This window comes from Podarcis erhardii (genome assembly GCF_964252035.2).
Source record: "Podarcis erhardii genome assembly, chromosome: 5".
Lineage (NCBI taxonomy): Eukaryota > Metazoa > Chordata > Lepidosauria > Squamata > Lacertidae > Podarcis > Podarcis erhardii.
The window spans coordinates 101,124,918-101,144,218 of record NC_138509.1 but is presented as its reverse complement, the minus strand read 5'-3'; the positions used below and the strand labels follow the sequence as shown (position 1 = coordinate 101,144,218).

General features: G+C 48.2%; 1 protein-coding gene across 5 annotated transcripts in view; it reads left to right on the top strand.

The window, feature by feature from the left end:
• LOC309342080 (putative cation-transporting ATPase 13A4) overlaps nt 1–19,301 on the top strand; it is a 50,249-nt gene that overhangs the window by 12,181 nt on the left and 18,767 nt on the right. For 3 of the 5 annotated variants that reach the window (XR_014156697.1, XM_081862164.1, XM_081862165.1), the window contains exons 4-14: nt 282–352; nt 436–516; nt 1,660–1,729; nt 4,153–4,287; nt 5,285–5,357; nt 10,066–10,197; nt 11,086–11,250; nt 13,168–13,325; nt 15,000–15,188; nt 16,353–16,414; nt 18,375–18,525. Coding sequence is in view for 4 of the 5 variants with exons in the window: in XM_081862164.1 (XP_081718290.1) it covers nt 282–352; nt 436–516; nt 1,660–1,729; nt 4,153–4,287; nt 5,285–5,357; nt 10,066–10,197; nt 11,086–11,250; nt 13,168–13,325; nt 15,000–15,188; nt 16,353–16,414; nt 18,375–18,525 (1,287 nt within the window). In the remaining variant the exon portion in view is untranslated. The remainder of the gene's footprint in view (nt 1–281; nt 353–435; nt 517–1,659; nt 1,730–4,152; nt 4,288–5,284; nt 5,358–10,065; nt 10,198–11,085; nt 11,251–13,167; nt 13,326–14,999; nt 15,189–16,352; nt 16,415–18,374; nt 18,526–19,301) is intronic. The other 2 variants (XM_081862166.1, XM_081862167.1) reach the window with 2 other exon arrangements.

The following is a 19,301-nucleotide window of genomic DNA, read 5'->3' as shown; positions in this document are numbered from 1 at the left end:
CAAAATGAAAGCCTCAGTCGTGGCTTCTGCGCGGAAAGGGAAAAGGGGCTGGACTCTGCCGGGAACAATGTCTCAGCAGAGGAGTTTGGTCCTGCGAGGAAGGCTGGCTGGGGCCGAGGGTCGTGCGGTGGCTCAGAGCCTCACCTGCAGCCCCAGAAGCTCCTCGTTCGAATTCTACCTCAGCCACCTGCAGCTCTGGAGCTTCTCTCGGCTGGGAGAGCAGCCAAGAGCGAGGGCAGCTTTCCTCCCTCGTCACTCGCGCCCATTGTTTGGTTTTCCAGGCGAGGTGCCTCCAAGTGCAGAAGATCCGATATGCCTGGGACGTTTCTGCCAAGCGCTTCGTGAAGGTCGGGTGAGTCACCTTGCGCCCGGCAAAGCCCTGGGCAGGAACAAAGACTCTCTTGTGGTGCTACGGCAGGTCTCCTTCTCTTGCAGGGTCCTCGAGGAGACACACACCTGCGCAGAGATCCATGCAAAGTTTGGGTCTGGGCTGACCAGCGCAGAGCAGGGCATCAGGTACTTGCTTCGCAGAATCCTAGAGTCGGATGGGACCCCCAGCGCTCATCTAGTCCAGCCCCCTGCAAAGCAGGAATCAGAACATGCATGCATCCAAAATGGAAGAAGTTGTGGTTGGCCTAAAATCAGCCGCTCAAAGCATCATCATCATCACCTTTAGTTTGTATACCGTCTTTCTCTCTTACAATACTCAAGGCGGTTTACAAGCTGATGTACAACTTACAGCAATCTAATGCAATACAAAAATGTGATAATAAAAGAGCTTTAAAATAAGCAATCTACATCAAATAATGTAACATCCAACAATCATAGAATGATATCGGCATATAAAAATTAAACAGAAACCCACTCTTAACAATTACAATAAATAATTTCGAAACTACAATCAATAAAACAACGGCAAGCCGCAGTGCATAAAATAATACAATACAAATTGAGAAGCAGGGACTGGAGGGTGGGGCAAGGCAGGTGGAAGGAGGCCTTGCCTGGTGGAGGGTCTCCCCTCATCTTGGCAGGAGTGGCGGGGGTCTCCGAAAGGGCAGGCAGGAGCCCCACACAGGGCTAGCTCAGTCGGTAGAGAACGAGACTCCGAATCTCAGACTTGTGGGTTTGAGTCCCGTGCTGGACAAGAAGGTTCCTGCATTCCAGGGGGTGGGGCTAGATGGTGACCCCAACTCTTATGGCCCTCACATGCCATCCCTCTGAGGTGGAAGCCCCAGAGAGTCTGGGGGGGGGGACAGAATCCCCATGGAGGTCCCTTCTCCAAGGTGGCAGCAACAAGATTGCAAGCAGGCATCCTTCAAAGGGCACAGCCGGGTCATGTCTCTGATGAACCAGCACCTTATGGGGTGTGGAACATCCTCCTGACGTCTGCCCCCTTTCTGTCCCTTAAAAGCTCCTGCTGTTTGCCTCCCCCTTGCCCCCTCTGGAGTGGGAAGGGGTAGCAGGTGCCTCAGGAGCCCCTTGTATTTCAATTAATTGCTTGTGATTTTATGTAAACTGTGTTACTTTTGCTGTTTTGGCCGCTCTGAGCCCGGCTTCAGCTGGGGAGGGTGGGATATAAATAAATTATTATTATTATTATTATTATTGGTGGACCAGCCATCCCATGAACTCCCTTTTCTCCCTCTTGCTCATCCACAGGAGCATCATCTGTGGGCCCAACGCCATCGATGTCGAGATCGCACCAATCTGGAAGCTGCTCTTCAAAGAGGTGCTTCTTCCTGCCCGGAGGCAGCTATCTCGGTTTATCTATATTTATCTTGCTGCAAATACTCTTATCTTTTTTTTGTACAGTGGTACCTTGGTTCCCAAACTTAATCCGTTCCCGAAGTCCGTTCCAAAACCGAAGCGTTCCAAAACCAAGGCACGCTTTCCCATAGAAAGTAATGCAAAATGGATTAATCCATTCCAGACTTTTAAAAACAACACCTAAAACAGCAGTTACAGATAGGTAGCCGTGTTGGTCTGCCATAGTCAAAACAAAACAAATTCCTTCCAGTAGCACCTTAAAGACCAACTAAGTCAGTTCTTGGTATGAGCTTTCGTGTGCATGCACACTTCTTCAGATTCTGGTATCTGAAGAAGTGTGCATGCACACGAAAGCTCATACCAAGAACTGACTTAGTTGGTCTTTAAGGTGCTACTGGAAGGAATTTGTTTTGTTTTGACCTAAAACAGCAATTTAACATGAGTTTTACTCTCTCGCAAGACCATTGATCCATAAAATGAAAGCAATAATCAATGTACTGTGCTATAAAATAAATAAGACAGTATTGCAGATGATAAAAATTAAAATTATTTTTTTTTCTTACCTGCACTGATGATAGTCATTGTTTGGATGGAGGGCTTTTATACATTTCCGCATTAACCAACCAATCAATCTACTGAACTGGGTTCCACACAGACACAAAAACTGAAAAAGCCTCAAAAAGAAAAACACAAAATAAATAGCAAAGCCAAAAGGGTCAGATACAATGGTACCTTGGTTCTCGAACTTAATCCGTTCCGGAAGTCTGTTTGACTTCTGAAATGTTTGAAAACCAAGGTGTGGCTTTTGATTGGTGCAGGTGCCCCGGGAAACAAGAGCCAACAGCTGCATTGGTAGTTTGGCTTCTGAAAAACATTTGAAAACCGGAACACTTAATTCCGGGTTTTCAGAACCAAGGCTTTTGAGAACCAAGGTACCACTGTAAAACGCTTTGAGAGGGTTTTTGCTTTTTTTTTTTTACAATGAAGTGGTGTATAAATCTTTGCAAAATGTTATGTTCTTTATTTATTCTTTATTAAATTTATGTAAATTTATGGTGTTGGAGGAGACTCTTGAGAGTCCCATGAACTGCAAGAAGATCAAACCTCTCCATTCTGAAGGAAATCAGCCCTGAGTGCTCACTGGAAGGACGGATCCTGAAGCTGAGGCTCCAAGACTTTGGCCACCTCATGAGAAGAGAAGAAGACCCTGATGTTGGGGAAGATGGAGGGCACAAGGAGAAGGGGACAACAGAGGACGAGATGGTGGGACAGTGTTCTCGAAGGGACCAGCATGAGTTTGACCAAACTGCGGGAGGCAGTAGAAGACAGGAGTGCCTGGCGTCCTCTGGTCCAGGGAGTCACGAAGACTAAACGACTAAACAACAACAAAAATTATGTACTGTACCTCCCCATCACAGGGTGGTTTATGGTATCAAGGCCCATGAATGCAGAACATAATAGGCAGCTGAAGCATTGTCCTCTCCTGCCTCTTTCCTTGAGGTCCTCCTTGTCTCCCGGGGTTGGGGCCCCATTAGCTTCTCCCATCTCCAGGGTGACGCTGCCCTGCCGGGAAGCCCTTGGCAGGCAGATTAGCCCTTTAATCAACAAGAGATTTAGCCTGCTCCCGCCAGAACATCCTGCTCTCGCTCCAGCGGCCAGTCCTGCCACCATCATCATTCGGAATTTGGAGATTTGGGGAACTGACCGAGAGCCAAGTCGGTCTCATGAAAGCCTGGCTTGCAAAGAGGCCTCTGGGGAGGAATTAGGCCCCCCATGCTGGGCCAAATGGGAGGTGGGAGGAGCGGCCTTTTCTGAGTCATGGTTGGACCAAAGGGGTGGGGGGAGGAAGTTTCCAGGGGGCAGGGATGCTGAGCCTCAGTGGTGCACCCCAGACGTTGCCCATCTCCCATCAGCCCCAGGAAGATGCCAGCATGGCCAGGGGTCAGAGAGGGGGAGAAGGAGGGGAGTTGGAGCCCCCCACCCACCCAATGATCTTGACTTTTCTGCAGGGCAGAAGGATTAAGAGACTCCCCATTTCCTTCCTCTCCAAACCACCAGCCCAGCCCTCTGAAAAGCACCCTAGTTTCTGGTTCCCCCACGTCTATTTCTTTATTTTATTTAGTTCCTAAAATTTATATACCACTTGATTGCAAAACAACAACAACAACCCTTAAAGCAGTTTGCAATCAAAATCCAGAGAAAATGCTTGCATGCCAGAGGGAAGGTTTTGCTTGGGCTAGTTTGGTCTCGCTAAGAGAGAGCGCTGCCAATGCCTCCAAGATGGGGAGAGGCTCCTGCTCTTGGCAGTGTGGCCAAGGGGTGGGTCGTGGCAGAAAGCCGCCTGCGAGTGCCCCTCACCCAGCCCCCCCTCTCTTTTCTGGGCAGGTGCTGAACCCCTTCTACGTCTTCCAGCTGTTCAGCGTCTGCCTGTGGTTTGCGGAGGAATACATTGAGTACTCCGTGGCCATCATCCTCATGTCTCTGCTCTCCATCTCTCTCACCATGTACGACCTCAGGAAGGTGAGCAGGAGGGAGGGGCCTCGCCCAGGTAGGTGGGGGAGGGGGCGCCTCATCGACCTCAGGCAGTGCCGGAATTACATATACGTAAGCTAAAGAAGCTCTAGCTCAGGGTCCCACTCTCTTGGGCCCCCCAAAAAAAAAATTAAAGGAAAAAAACCTGGATGTACATTTCCAAAATGTAAAATAATAATAATAATTTTTATTTATACTCTGCCCTCCCCAACCAAGACACCTAATATAAAAACAATTGATTGAAATACAGCTTAAAAAACAAGATTAAAATACAACATTAAAACATTAAAATACAGCCTCATTTCAGTGGAAATTCAATCAAAAACTTTTTTGGGGGATAAAAACATCAAGTCTTCACCAAGGCTAACTATCCAAACTGGTCCTACATGGGCCAGAAAAAAGCCAGGGAAGTCCCCAAATACGAGTTCCAAGATAAAAAAACAAATAAAATAAAACCTGCCTACAGCAGTTTTGTGTTGTGTCAGCTCCTATGATGTAAGTCATGGGCTCTGTCTGCTAGCCTGGTCCCTGCAGGATTTGATCACAAGAGCAGGACTCTTCCCTCCTGTGGTATCCAGCAACTGGGATTCAGAAGCACGGCTGCCTCCAACTGGGAAGTGTGTGTGGCCAGCAGCCATCCATAGCCCTCTCCCCCTTCATGAATTTGCCCAGTCCTCTTTGACAGCCATCCAAGTTGCTGGCTGTCTCTGGCTCCAGTGGGAGGGAGTTCCGCAGTTTAACTCTGTGCTGCGTAAAGAAGACTTTGCAGCTGGAATCCTGCGAGGTCGGAAGGGCCCCCTTCAAACCAGGGAGCTGACCTCCCCACTGCTGCTGCTGCCTGGGCTGTAAACTGGTTGGCTGGGATCCCAATCCTGTTCCCTTTCCTGGCGCTGGAAGCGCAGCAGGGAAAGGAAGGCCGTTGGCCGTTGGGCGGCTCCCGGCTGCTTCCCAGAGAGATGCACCTCTTTTCTTTCCATGTCCACAGCAATCCGTGAAGCTGCACCGGCTGGTGGAATCCCACAATGGCGTCCTGGTCAAGGTCCTCCGGAAGGAAACAGGTGAGCCCAGGACCAAGGCAGATCCCTCTCCTTGCTGCACCAGTCTCCTCTCCCCTCCCTTCTCTGCCTCCCCTCCACCTCCACTGCAGCCCAGGAGTTAGAAGGGATCCCCAAGGGTCCTCTAGTCCAGCCCTTGGCAAGGCAGGAATCGTGGCTTAGCTTGAGGTGCAGAAGGGAACTGTCTTATGTGGGAATGTTGTAGATACTAGCAGAGGATACAGCGGTACCTCGGGTTACAGACGCTTCAGGTTACAGACTCTGCTAACCCAGAAATAGTACAGTCATACCTTGGGTTAAATGTGCTTCAGGTTGAGCGATTTCAGGCTACGCTCCATGGTGACCCGGAAGTAACGGAGCGCGTTACTTCTGGGTTTCGCTGCTCGCGCATGCGCAGACATTCAAAATGATGTCACACTCATGAGCGGAAGCGGCGAATTGCAGACATGGGTTGCATTCACTTCAGGATGCGAACGGGGCTCTGGAACGGATCCTGTTCGCATCCAGAGGTACCACTGTACCTTTGGTTAAGAACTTTGCTTCAGGGTGAGAACAGAAATTGTGCTCCGGCAGCGAGGCCCCATTAGCTAAAGTGGTGCTTCAGGTTAAGAACGGACCTCCGGAATGAATTAAGTACTTAATCTGAGGTACCACTGTATATTGATTTAATTGTATATTGATTTAATAGTATCCTTCCTCTCTCATGCTTGTGAGTCAACGGCAGAGTGCGTTCCCCAATACACACAGCAGCGGAGGAAGCTGCAAGGGCGCCTGGGGCGGTGCACCCATGGGGCGGGGTGCACTGCGGGGCCTCTGGAGTCTGCCTGCCTCCTCCCACTCAGCTGCCCTATAGTTGGGGGGGAGGCAGTAGGTGGCCCGTTTGGGCAGGAGAGACACATGGCTCAGGTTCGCTACAGGCTCCTTGGTGAGTGCCACCCGGCATTTTGTCACCCTTCTCAGTGGTGACACCCGGGGCGAACCGCCCCCCCCCCACACCTCCCTTCCTCCGCCCCTGAATATATAGCAGGAAGCTAGTTAGTAGATTCATTTGAATCTCTTTACTTTAGCAATTCAATCTGGCTTCGTTCAGACTGGAGTATATTCCTGGTAAGACCCCTTTTATCCCTCCTAAAAAGAAGAAAGATACAAGAAGCTTCTTTTTAAAGTAACAAGAAGTTTACTCACATTCAGTTCACAGTTGGATCCCTGAAGGCAGGCTTCAGCTTGCAGTTACAGATACAGTGTAAGGATGGGCCCATGTGCTGCTGGCAGAGAGCCAGCAGTGCAGTCCAAGAGAAAAGAAGGCACCAAAAGAGGAAGGGTGACTGGAGCTTTTGTGGGGTCTGCAAGGGTCACGCCCATCTACCTGGTCACTAACAGTAGCAGCAGAGAAAACATGTTCCCCTCTTTATTTTCAGCTTTCTTGGGCACATGAAACTAATCACAATTACCTTGAATTTCTGCTTAACTTAACCCTCAAAGAAGAAGGGCATTTTTGCTGGCCAGGCTTAATTCAAATCCATCAGACCTCCTTTGGGGAAGGTTCTCAGGCAGGGTGGAAGGAGAAAGAACTTGCCCAGGTGAAGACCACCTGGTGGAATCCCTCACACATCTGGTTCTCAACTGAAAACTATATGCTGATCTCCGCCAGCAATTTTTAGAGCAACTCTGGATCCCCAAATGGAAACCAGAGTCAGAGGTCTTACATTTTCTATTACTGGGGAATGATCAGGAGCTCACCAAGTTAGTGGCTGAATATCTCTGTTTGGTGTTTTTTTTTTGTCGAAATACACTGCCGATGTCTGATCTCCCGGGAGACCAAGAGATGTGACGATAGACTGCTCTGCCTCCTTTCTTTTAGCAAATGTTTTGTGCCACTGGGGAAGTGGTAATTCTGTATTGATCTGTTTTGGATGTTTGAATGTTATGCCAATAAAAGGTTTGATGATGATCTACCTGGTCGCATGCAAAGGAAGGAAGCTCCAGACCAGCTGGAACAGGAAGTTCAACTGGCTGGACAAACATCCCCCTGTCTGTGTCCACTCTACGCAAACAAGGAATGTTGTATTTGGCTGCTCCAATGGATTACCTCCCACCTTTTAATGCACCTTCCCTCCCCACCTGGCCCTTGATACGGGTGTTTCTGTTTGCCCATCTGCTCAGCTCCAAGGAAAGGAACGCTTTGTCTTTGCTTAGGTAGGACAATGGAGTAAAGTCAGTAAAGGACTGGGACATTTGCAGGGAAACCAAAATGCTTGTTTACAAAGCTATTGTACCTCCCACCTTACTATATGCTTGTGAAACATGGACCACTTCTAAACAACATCTCCAACTCCTTGAAAGATTCCATCAACGGGGTCTCCAAAATTTTTTACACATCGCTTGGGAAGACAGGTGAACTAATGCCAGTGTAGTGGAAGAAGCAAAGATCACCGGTGTTGAAGCAAGGATTCTTCAACATCAACTTCATTGGACTGGTCATGTTGTACGGATGCCTGATTATCATCATCCAAAGCAACTACTCTATTCCAAACTTTAAAATGGAAAGCGTAATGCTGGTGGTCAACAAAAGAGATTTAAAGACAGTCTGAAGGCAAATCTAAAAAAATGTAGTATAAACACCAACAATTGGCAAACACTGGCCTGCAAACGCTCCAATTGGAGAACAGCCTTGACCAAAGGCGTAATGGGCTTTGAAGACACTCGAACTCAGGACGCAAGGGAGAAACGTGCTAAGAGGAAGGCGCACTTGGCAAACCCTCACCGCAATCAACTCCCGCCCGGAAACCCATGTCCCCACTGCGGAAGGACGTGCGGATCCAGAATTGGCCTCCACAGTCACTTACGGACTCACTGTTAAAGCCGTGTTTATGGAAGACCATCTGACTCGGCTACTACGAGGGATGGCCAAAGAGAGAAGGACAAAGCAGAATGGAGCCTCCACTGTTCAGTTAGGGCAGGTGCTGCTACACTAAAAGATCAATTTCCTCCAAATGATTAACCATGGAACCGGAGACCTGATCTGAAGCCCAGGGAGAAGCCCAGTTGCTGCTGCCTGATTTTAAGCAGGAAAACCTGAGGTTCCGAATGCTAGAGGAAATGTACTGATGTGCTAAATACTTCGGTGGTTCTTTGTTTAAATTCACTGGTCCTTCCTGTGCGAGGAGCTCATGTTGGCAGGGGATCCAGGTTCTAGCCCTTGCAGCTGACTCAGGGCTGTTAGCAGAGGCTGCTAGTTGGCTAAGGGTGCTGGGAATTATGGCTTGGGGGGGGGGGTAAACTACAGTTCCCTGAATTCCCAGGGTGGTGGGGGTGGAGAATATGCTTTAGACGTGTGGGGTGTGTGCAGCCAGAATCCAGAAAGTTTGGGGCACAGCAGACTTTCCTGAGTCACCAAGAGGGTTGAGAGTGAAACTGGCACAGCAAGGCTGCGGTAAATAACAGTTCTTCATGTGGAAGCAGGGAGGGGCATTTTCGGTTTCTATCAGTTTCTCCATTTCCCACATTTCTGCACCAGTCTGCAAATTTTGTTTGTTAAGGTCCTGATAAAAATTCATCAGTGAATAGCACATCAGTATGCAATTTTGCCCAACGCACATTTCTGCACAGCAATTTCTGTATGTTGCTTTGACTAATATATGCACTTATGAGCACACATTACCCAAGCCTGAGCCATTTAAGGCTTTAAACACGAACGGGAGCACCTTGGATTGGGTGCCAAAATGAACTGGCAACTGTTTTGAAGGGGGGGGGTTATACGACATCTAAATTAACTTCAAGTGGAATAAAGCTCTTGTCCCTCTAGTGCAAGAAATCTTCCTTTCGCAACTAGGAAAGTGATGGGGAAATGCATGGAAAAGTCTGTGATGCACAAACAACAGAAGTCGTCCAGTCGCCCCACAAGAGAATTAGGGTGAATGCGGGGGGGGGGAGAGGGGCTCCTGCCCCACAGCTTCTACTCTGCTCCTCTTTTTTTCTTCTTCCTCCAAATAATCTTTATTAGTTTTCCAGTTGCATACTCCACATACACATAATGTGTTGCATTTTACATTTATACAGTACTTGCTCCTAAGTGCTGACTTCCCTCCTTCCTTCTTCTGGTTTTTTATATCACATTATTTTCATCCACTTTGTATATTGTTATTAATTTTCCATATTTGTCCATAGTAGATCCATAAATAAATAAATCCTGTTTATACAATTCTTATTGTCTGTCTGTATTCATTTACAACTACTGTTAGTTATATTAATCTCCTTATACATTTTGCTTCTTATTATTTTCATTTATCCATCACTTTTCATAATCTTTCCCTTTATGAGGTTTATTTCCAATTCTACTGGTTTCACTATTTCACCTTATCTTTCCTATATATGACATAATTTTTTCCCATTCTTTTTGAAAGGTTTCCTCGCCTGCTGTCTAATTTTCCATGTTAATTTGGCTATTTCTGCATATTCCATTACCTTCTGTCACCATTCTTCTGCTGTTGGTATTTGCTGTTGTTTCCAGACCTGGGCTGGCAGTAACCTCGCCGCTGTTGCTGCATATAAAAACAATTTCTGGTCGTTCTTGACTATATCTTCTCCTACGATTCCTAACAAGAATGCCTCTGGCTTTTTCAAAAACGTATATCTGAAGATCTTCTTTAGTTCGTTGTATAGTTCCTCTTGACGTTCCAGAGAAACCTTTGCCTCTCTCCACTCTGACCAGGTGTCCAAGAGGTGGAGTCTCGCCATCTGGTGCCCGGAGACACCCTGGTTTGGGGAGGGGGCAGAAGCATGTTGCCCTGCGACGCCGTCCTGATCCACGGCCAGTGCATTGTGAATGAAGCCATGCTGACAGGTGAGGAGGGTGGTGTCGCCTTGTGCGGCTGAGGGATGATCCCAGGGGGCACGGGTGCCCTGCCTGGGTGAAGGTGCCCAGGGAAAGTGGCAGCCCCAGAGCCAAGCGCCAGGAGCCAGGCTCAGCACTGCCAGGAAGAGGCAGAAGTTGCCACAGAATCGGGGCCGGATTGAGGTTGGATGCTGTCCTTTGTCCACAACAAATTGTCGCTGTTTTTTCCGTGTTGAATCTATGCTATATGGTAATTGATGGCCCTCATAGGTATCTCAAGCCATTTGCACATCACAAAATATGTAGTTTATCAAAGCAATTGTTGAACTGAAATGCAATTAAGAAGATTAATGGTGAAAAAATTATTAAGCTCTAACTTAAAATGATTTTTTATTCATAACAAACTTAACAATGCAAACACATTGGCATTTGCCAATAACAAAAGTTCATTTAGGAACACAATTTACTAATCTCTAGAAACTTGCTATAACATGAAATAATAATAGGTGTAAATATATGATGCAAACTACTAATAATTATAAATAGCAGAATGTAGGCACCCTATATATAGAAAGGAGCAAAGCAGTGATATTTGAGGGAGCAGGTAAGCAGGCAGGGCCCATGACTTAGATCATAGGAACCTACACAACACAAAACACTGTTGCTACATGTAGGTTTTATTTTATTAGTTTTTTATTTTATATCTTGGAAATGTACATCCAGGTTTTTTTCCTTTAATTTTTTTGGGGGCCCCCAAGAGAGTCGGGCTCTAAGCTAGAGCTTTTTTAGTTTATACATAAATCCGGCACTGCACAGAATCCTAGAACTGGGAAGGGATTCCCAGAGGTCCTCTAGTCCACCCCATTGCTCCTTTAATGCAAGTCTGCTCTCCTCCAGGAGAGAGCATCCCAGTCACAAAGACCTGCTTGCCCGGGGACAATCAGCACAGCGGCCGGCCTTGGCGAGAGAACTGTGCGGAGGATTTCCGGAGACACCTTCTCTTCTGTGGGACGGAGGTCATCCAGGCCAAGGGTCCAGTGAGAGCCGTCGTTCTGCGGACCGGTGGGTGACAGCATTGGCTGGGAGCAGGGCAGCGGGGGGAGGCGGGGGGAGGGGGCTTCTGCCCGATTTGCTGAGCGTCACCCTGCCACCTCCTGAATTGTAGAACTGTAGAGTTGAGAGGGGCCCCCAGAGGCCATCCATCCCAACCCCTGGCAATGCAGGGATCGTAGCTCAGGAATCCCTGATGGGGGACCACCCAGCCATCTCGTTCCCTCTCTCCTCCGTCCCTAAGGTCAGTGCAGAGAGACCTCTGGGTTGGCCCAGTCCAGGCACCAGATCTGAACTGGGAGGGCAGGGGGGCCCTTCTCCCAGATGAGCCAGGGGGGCTCTGGAGTGGCTTCAGGACTTTGCAGAATCCGACCCCCCGTGGACATGCTCTCTTCACCTGTGCATCATTTTTACCCCATGTTCCCCTCCCCTTCGCCTGAGCACATGGTGGAGTCCTGGGTTGCGGTCTACAAAGAGGGAAGGGGCTGGGATTCTGCCCTCCATCAAGCTTCCTAGCCAAATCCATACAGGAGGAGCCAAAAGGAAGACAACTGGCCAAGGTTTATTTACGTCATTCATCTACAAAAATATTTATATGACGCTAGTTCACGGTGGGGACGGGACGTGGGTGGCGCTGTGGTCTAAGCCACTGAGCCTCTTGGGCTTGCCGATCAGAAGGTCGGCGGTTCGAATCCCCGCGACGGGGTGAGCTCCCGTTGCTCGGTCCCTGCTCCTGCCAACCTAGCAGTTCGAAAGCATGTCCAAGTGCAAGTAGATAAATAGGTACCACTCCGGTGGGAAGGTAAACTGCATTTCCGTGCGCTGCTCTGGTTCGCCAGAAGCGGCTTAGTCATGCTGGCCACATGACCCAGAAAAACTGTCTGTGGACAAACATCGGCTCCCTTGGCCAGTAAAGCGAGATAAGCACCGAAACCCCAGAGTCGTTCACCACTGGACTTAACTGTCAGGGGTCCTTTACCTTTTACCTTAGTTCACAGAGGAGAAAAAGCAAAGCGGTTCACAGTACAGTGGTACCTCGGGTTACATACGCTTCAGGTTACACACTCCGCTAACCCAGAAATAGTGCTTCAGGGTAAGAACTTTGCTTCAGGATAAGAATAGAAATCGGGCTCTGGCGGCGCGGCGGCAGCGGGAGGCCCCATTAGCTAAAGTGGTGCTTCAGGTTACGAACAGTTTCAGGTTAAGAATGGACCTCCGGAACGAATTAAGTACTTAACCCGAGGTACCACTGTACAATTCAATCTGAGACAGACTGAATTGTATAATAGTGAGAGGCTCACATGAGCCTGCACGGTCCTGGTATGTTCCCTTGAATCCCTCTTAAAATAATAAGGATGTGACAATCTTATTCAAAATCAATAAAAGAAGTTTACTCACATCAGTTCACAGTTGGATTCCTGAAGGAAGACTTAGTTACGAATATGTACATGTGGCTCTACCCCATATGGGGGAATAATCCCAGTGCTTCTGTTAGCTGAGAGCTAGCAGAGCAGTCCTAAGCTAGAAGCTGGTCAAACGAAGATGGGAGTCAAAGAGAGAGAGAGTGCTGCGTGACTCGTCCTTTTGTTACCTGGACAGGTAAGGTCACGCTCACCTTCTATCACATGCAAAAGGAAGGATGCTCCAGCCAGGAGGAACAGGAAGTTTCAACCGGCTGGACCAAACATCCTCTTGCATGTCCATTCTAGGAATACAAGGAATGTTGTACTTGACTGCCTCTCATGGATCACATCCCCCAAATCCCAGTTGCTGGAAAACAATGGTGGGGAGAGTTGTCCTTGTGCTCAGATCCTGCCTTCAGCTTTTCCCCACTGAGGCATCTGGTTGGTCACGGTGAGAGCAGGGTGCTGGGCCACTGGCCTCATCCAGCCCAGGCTCTTCTCAACTTCTCCTGCTCTGCCTTCCCAGGTTTCAACACAGCGAAAGGTGACCTGGTGAGGTCCATTCTGTACCCGAAGCCCCTGAATTTCCGTCTCTACAGGGACGGCATCCGCTTCCTCCTCTGCCTCATTGGGATCGCGGCCATCGGGATGGTCTATGCCGTCTGCGTCTTTGTCCTCAACGGGGTGAGCGCTTGGCGCCCAAAGAGCGGATCTCCCATGGGATCCTCCAGGGGGAGGGGGGAACCCTGCTCAGGAACCCCTCCCTTCAGAAACCAGGGAGACACTCTTTGCGCAGATGCCACACACACACACACACACACACACACACACACACACACAATTTTTATTTATTTTCCATTTAATATTATACCTTTTCCTCCCTGGCTCTTTAGAGCCTATCAACCTGCTTCCCTCCGGCCTCAGGGCTTTCAAAATTAACCCTTATATCATTGCATTTTATACGTTTTCCAGTTCTAATTACTCTCATTAAAAAATGGCTCAAAATTTAAATAAAGGTAGAGAGATAGAAAATTTCTCATTGCAAGTCTTCAGACACCCCTGCTGGTGATGTTGATTGCTTACAATAATCCTTCAGATATCATATAAATTTACTGCAATCCTTTTGGAATACTCAATCATGCTGGTTTGGGATTTTTCCCATCAGCTTCACCAGTTCTGGAAAGTCCATCGTCTTCATCTAGATGTGATGGCTGAGCGTTTTGCAGCGTGGCCGTTTTGACATTTTGGTTTTAATACTTTTCCGGCAGCACCATATTGCTGGTTTCTCTGAGACGCCTGAAAGTTCATCAGAATCTCATATTAAAATGAAGGCAGGAGACTTTTATTTTTCCAAACACATTCCAACTTTTGCCCATGTGGCCATTTCCCTTTTTCCTCTGTCCCTTGTATTTGTTGACAGGAAAACACGTGGTCTTTGTTCCCCTAAACAGTCTCGCCACCATATGTGGTGGACTTGTAAAAGAATATTGGGAAATGATCCATAATGAATTGAAAAAAATGTTTAAAAGTACTTTGCCCCAAAAACCCCAGAGTCCTTTCTGTTGGGGATAATTCAGACTAAAATTCCCAGGTGTCAAAAAAGGTTATTTATGTGTGCTACCACTGCGGCCTGTGTTTTGTTAGCCCCCAAAATGGAAATTGAGCCAGGTCCCAACCAAAGAAGTGTGGCAATTTAAACCGAAAGAATATGCACAACTCGCAGACTTAACATATAGAATAAGGGAACCAGAAGAACATATGTTTAGAGAAGATTGGAAAACGTTTATTGAATATATGGGAAATAAGTGTGTATAGCTGAAAATGTTGGCAGCATTAAGATAAATTCAACAGTGTAAATTTTTTTTGATGGATGCAATAATGGAATGCTGAATGGTATAGTTTCTGTAAAATATGCTGGGATTTATGATATGTAAAATGAACCATGGAAAGAGAAGAAGGGAAGTCATTGATATCTTAAGGATGTAAAATGAGTATTTTAAGTTGTAAAACAGAAATATATATCTATATTTCTATATAGATATCTATATAGATATCTATATAGATATAGATAGCAGTGTCACTGCCAGTGTCTACTGGGGGCCCCTGAATTTTGAACCCTCTACTTGGGGGCTGCCTTCTTGGTTGGTATCATTAGGAATGTTGGTTTTGTTGTTGTTGTTGGTTAGTTTTTGTTACTATTATTATTATTATTATTATTATTATTATTATTATTATTATTATTCTTGCTGTGGAGGCAGAGCATAGCCATTGTGGCTGGCAAGAGCCATGGGTTTCATGTGGCCTTTCCAAGCTGCCCCGCTGCTCTGGGTGCTAATTCTGTTCCCTTCCCTGAGCCAGGAGGAGGCTGGCGAGGTGGTGAAGAAGGCGCTGGACGTGATCACCATTGCGGTCCCTCCCGCCCTGCCAGCTGCGCTGACCACGGGGATCATTTACACCCAGAGGCGGCTGAAGAAAAAAGGGATCTTCTGTATCAGCCCCCAGAGAATCAATGTGTGCGGCCAGCTGAACCTCATCTGCTTCGACAAGGTGCGCTGGGAGGGGGAGCGCGGGAGCCTGGCTGGGGAGTCAGCAGGGAGAGGAAGCCCCCTTGGCCTGGAGGATTTGGGGGGTCTTCAAGGCTCTTGGCTTGGCTGATGGGAAGCCGCAGAATGTTCACAAGCCGTCCAAGTATGGACACCCTAGCCTAGTGCAACACCCTCCTTCCGTCCAGCGTCCAGTCAGATGCTTTTGGGAGGCAAATCTGAATTCTGACTGGTCTTCAGAGCTGCACTGCTCCTGCTGCTGGAGGAGAATATTTCTTCCCAGTTTGAGACTACTACTAGTAGTAGTACAGTCACACCTCATGTTACATCCGCTTCATGTTACATTCTTTCAGGTTACGTCCCGTGGCGACCCGGAAGTACCAGAAAGGGTTACTTCCGGGTTTCACCGCTCGCGCATGCGCAGAAGCGCAAAATGACATCATGCGCATGCGCAGAAGCGGCAACTCGCAACCCACGTGTCCGCAGACGTGCCGCTGCGGGTTGCACTCTTTCCATGTTGCGAACAGGCCTCCAGAAAGGATCCCGTTCGCAACCAGAGGTACCACTGCAGTAGCCGAATTTCATTTCTATACCGTTTTATATTTTAAAGAAAAATCTCAGAGTGGTTTACAGCATATTAAAACATCCATAAAACATTCTGAAGAAAGTCAAATATAGAGCATACAGTCAAAGCAACATGATTCAGAGAAAATTAAATATTAAAGATTTCAAAATAAAACATTACAAGGGAGGTCAACATGTTTAGCACAAAGTTAACCAAAATAAACTTAAACATTTCAAAAAACACACGCCACATTTCTAAGTGAAGTCAAATATAAAATGCACATTGCAAACAGTGTGACTATGAAGCTAAACCACGCTTGCTCTCAGCCTCCTTCCTGCGTCCGAAGGAGCGCAGCACCCGAGGGAGAAGGGGCCTTTGAGCGCCAAGTGGGAAGCCCTCTAGGAGCCCGGGGGTGGGGTGAGGTTACCTCCATGCTGAGCTCTGTGGATGAGGCCCCTGACCCCGCAAGGAAGGTCCCCAGGCCAGCTGCCTTTCCCCCCATGGCTCCTCTTCCTCCTCCTCCAGCTTCAGGTCTTGCAATGCCTTGTTTTGTCCTTGCCCGCCATCCTGGCACCTCTGACCATTTCCCCTGCCCCTCCCCAGACTGGCACCTTAACCGAAGACGGACTGGATCTCTGGGGGCTGGTCCTGGCCAAAGGAAAGAGGTACCTGCCTGTCTTGTATTTCCACCAAAGAAAATCCTCTCTCTTGCAAAACAGAACACTCTAAACAAGAATAGGCAGCAAGTCGGCTAATAATATATTGACAGTATTTTTTATAACACTACAGTGCACCCTCTAGTTACGTACCACTCTGCATACTTAACTTTCGGGTTATGAATGAGGCAAATCCAGAAGGGTATAATTCCGGGTTTTGCCGCATGTGCATGTGCAGAAGTGCTCTGTGCACTGCATGCGTGCGCAGAAGCTCTCAATCGTGCCGCACATGTGCGCAGAAGCGGTGCCTCTGCCTACGGACTTTTCAGCTTGTGGACGGACCCCTGGAACGAATTAAATTCGTATCCAGAGGGTCCATTGTTTCAAAATTCATAAACAGAAGATGTATAACATGTGCATGGAGTCACAAACTAATAAGGATCAAATCAATATTTCATGAACAGGAATGGCAGGAGTGGGAAATCACTGTCAAAGATCACTGCAATGGAGGCAGAAGGCCTTTCCACAATCAATATTCCACAAACATGAGATGATGGGTGTCAGGGGTTCAGGAGCAGAGACACAGGAGAAGGAGCAAATGGAGAGTGAGGAGGAGGAATCCGAGGGGGGTGTAGGCAGTGACAGTGGTCAGAGAGATTCCACGAGTCTCTCCAGCGAATCGGAAGATTCACAGAGAGGAGCGCCGATGGCCAGGGCAAGGGGGGTGCCAAGGGGGAAACCCCAGAAGGAAGGGGCCAGCGGGGACTCCCTGAGCAGCAGTTGGAAATCAGGACCAGCTTCCCCACCAGAGCGTAGTGGGGGGGAGGAGTCCCAGGCATCGGGACCAGTCTTCCCACCAACAGAGGGAGGAGATGAGTCAGGATTGGCCACGCCTCCATCGCAGAGCGGGGAAACGGTCAAGAGGAAAGTCACCGGCTGGGCGTGCGCGCCAAGTTCAAATGTACAGGCGAGCGGCACAGCAGGTAGCCCGGATAGGGAGCCAGGTCCTAAAGTCCGCCGGAAGGAAGGGGAAGACTCAGGGGGGTCAGCGTCAGAAGAGTCCAGGAGGGAGGAAACCCCAGGGGGCAGAAGGACCCAGAGGAGGAAGGAACAGCGCAGGAGGTGGAGCCAGGCTAGGATCTTAAACTGGTGCGGAAGGGGGAGTGACTCAGAGGGGACTTCGCCGATCTAGAGTCTAGACGTAGGGTTGCACGCTCTGGCTTTAAAATGGAAACTAAACTTCAATAAAGACTTTTGTACATAATATCAGCCTGGCGTTGGTCCTCTGTGAGCTGGGACCTAGAGGGAGCCCTGACAATGGGTGTTCCGAACATCGCAATAGGGTGCTCTGAGCACAGCAGCAGACAGGACAGTTCTTCCAGGATAACGAACTGTTTCAATGATAATTCTCCATCCGCTAGCAATAATATAAAATGAAATCCATTATGTTCAAATACAGTACAGTCATACCTTGGGTTACAGCTTGTGTTTTTTCGGGTTGCGGACCGCTGAAACCCGGAAGTACCGGAATGGGTTACTTCCAGGTCTTGGCAGTCGTGCATGTGCAGAGGTGCTGAATCGCAACCCGCGTGTGCGCAGACTCGCCGCTGCAGGTTGCGAATGTGCATCCCCCACGGATCATGTTTGCAACCCGAGCGTCCACTGTACTGAGATTGAAATGTCAATATTATTAGCCGACGTGTTGCTTGTTGTCGTCTCATATTTCCACGTAGCTCTTCAGCCCAAAGTTTCCAGGGTGGTTTAGAATGACTAATAATAGGCTGCGCTGTGCTACAGTTCCTGCATTGCAGGGGGGTGGACTGGATGATCCCTGGGGGCCCCTCCCAGCTGGACGGTTCTGTGATTCTTGACTGGGAGACTTTTTGCAGGCTCCGAAGCACATCTGTTGGGCCGGTCCCTCTGGGCGCCCTGCTTGCCTCATGCCGCCTGCTCTCCTCTCTCCCTGCAGCTTCCAGGCTGCCCACTGCCTCTCCTCCGGCCCCCCGCTGCCCTGGGGCCTGGCGTGCGGAGCCATGGCCAGCTGCCACTCCTTGCTGCTCCTGGACGGGAAGATCCAGGGAGATCCGCTGGACCTGAAGATGTTCGAGGCGACCGGCTGGGTGAAGCTCTCTCTTTGCTGTGCAGAAGCTCAGGGCTCGGGGGGGGGGGAGTGTGCCAGCTCTGGGGGGGGGGGAGAGTGGGGGGGGAGTGCCCCTTGGCAGGCCAGGCTGGTGGGAAAGCCCTTTGCACCGGGTGGCTCCTTCAGGAGAACATCCCTCTGGCCTGCTCTCCCCTCCAAGGGCACAGGGATCTCTTTTGGTAGAGACTGCTTTTCAAATAGCTCAGTCGGAAGAGCACGAGACTCTTATTATTATTTTTATATAATTTTTATTAATTTTCAGCATATCATTTTCAACAGTAATTAAACATATTTTAACATCTTATACAACTTTTTTGACTTCCATCAATCTCATCTGAAAATTTTCCAATCTGATCACTAAATATGCATTTCCCACTTCCTCAATTACATTTAACTCATAACTGATATCACTATTCTTTCTCTAATTTGCAATGCTTCATACATTTCTCCTTACATAGCTTCTTGTAGTCCTACTAGCATAATTTGTTGATTACAGTTGCTCTTCAAATAGTTCATATATTTCTTCCAATCTTCAGTAAATCTCTGGTCCCGCAGGTTTCAAATCCTTCCTGTCATTTTATCTAATTCTGCATAGTCCGTTAATTTTGTCTGCCATTCTTCTTTCGTCGGAATCTCTTCTTGCTTCCATTTCTGGGCTAACAATACAATTATGAGACTCTTAATCTCAGGGTTGTGGGGTTTGAGTCCCACATTGGACAAAAGATTCCCTTTTTTACATATAAATAATTTTTATTA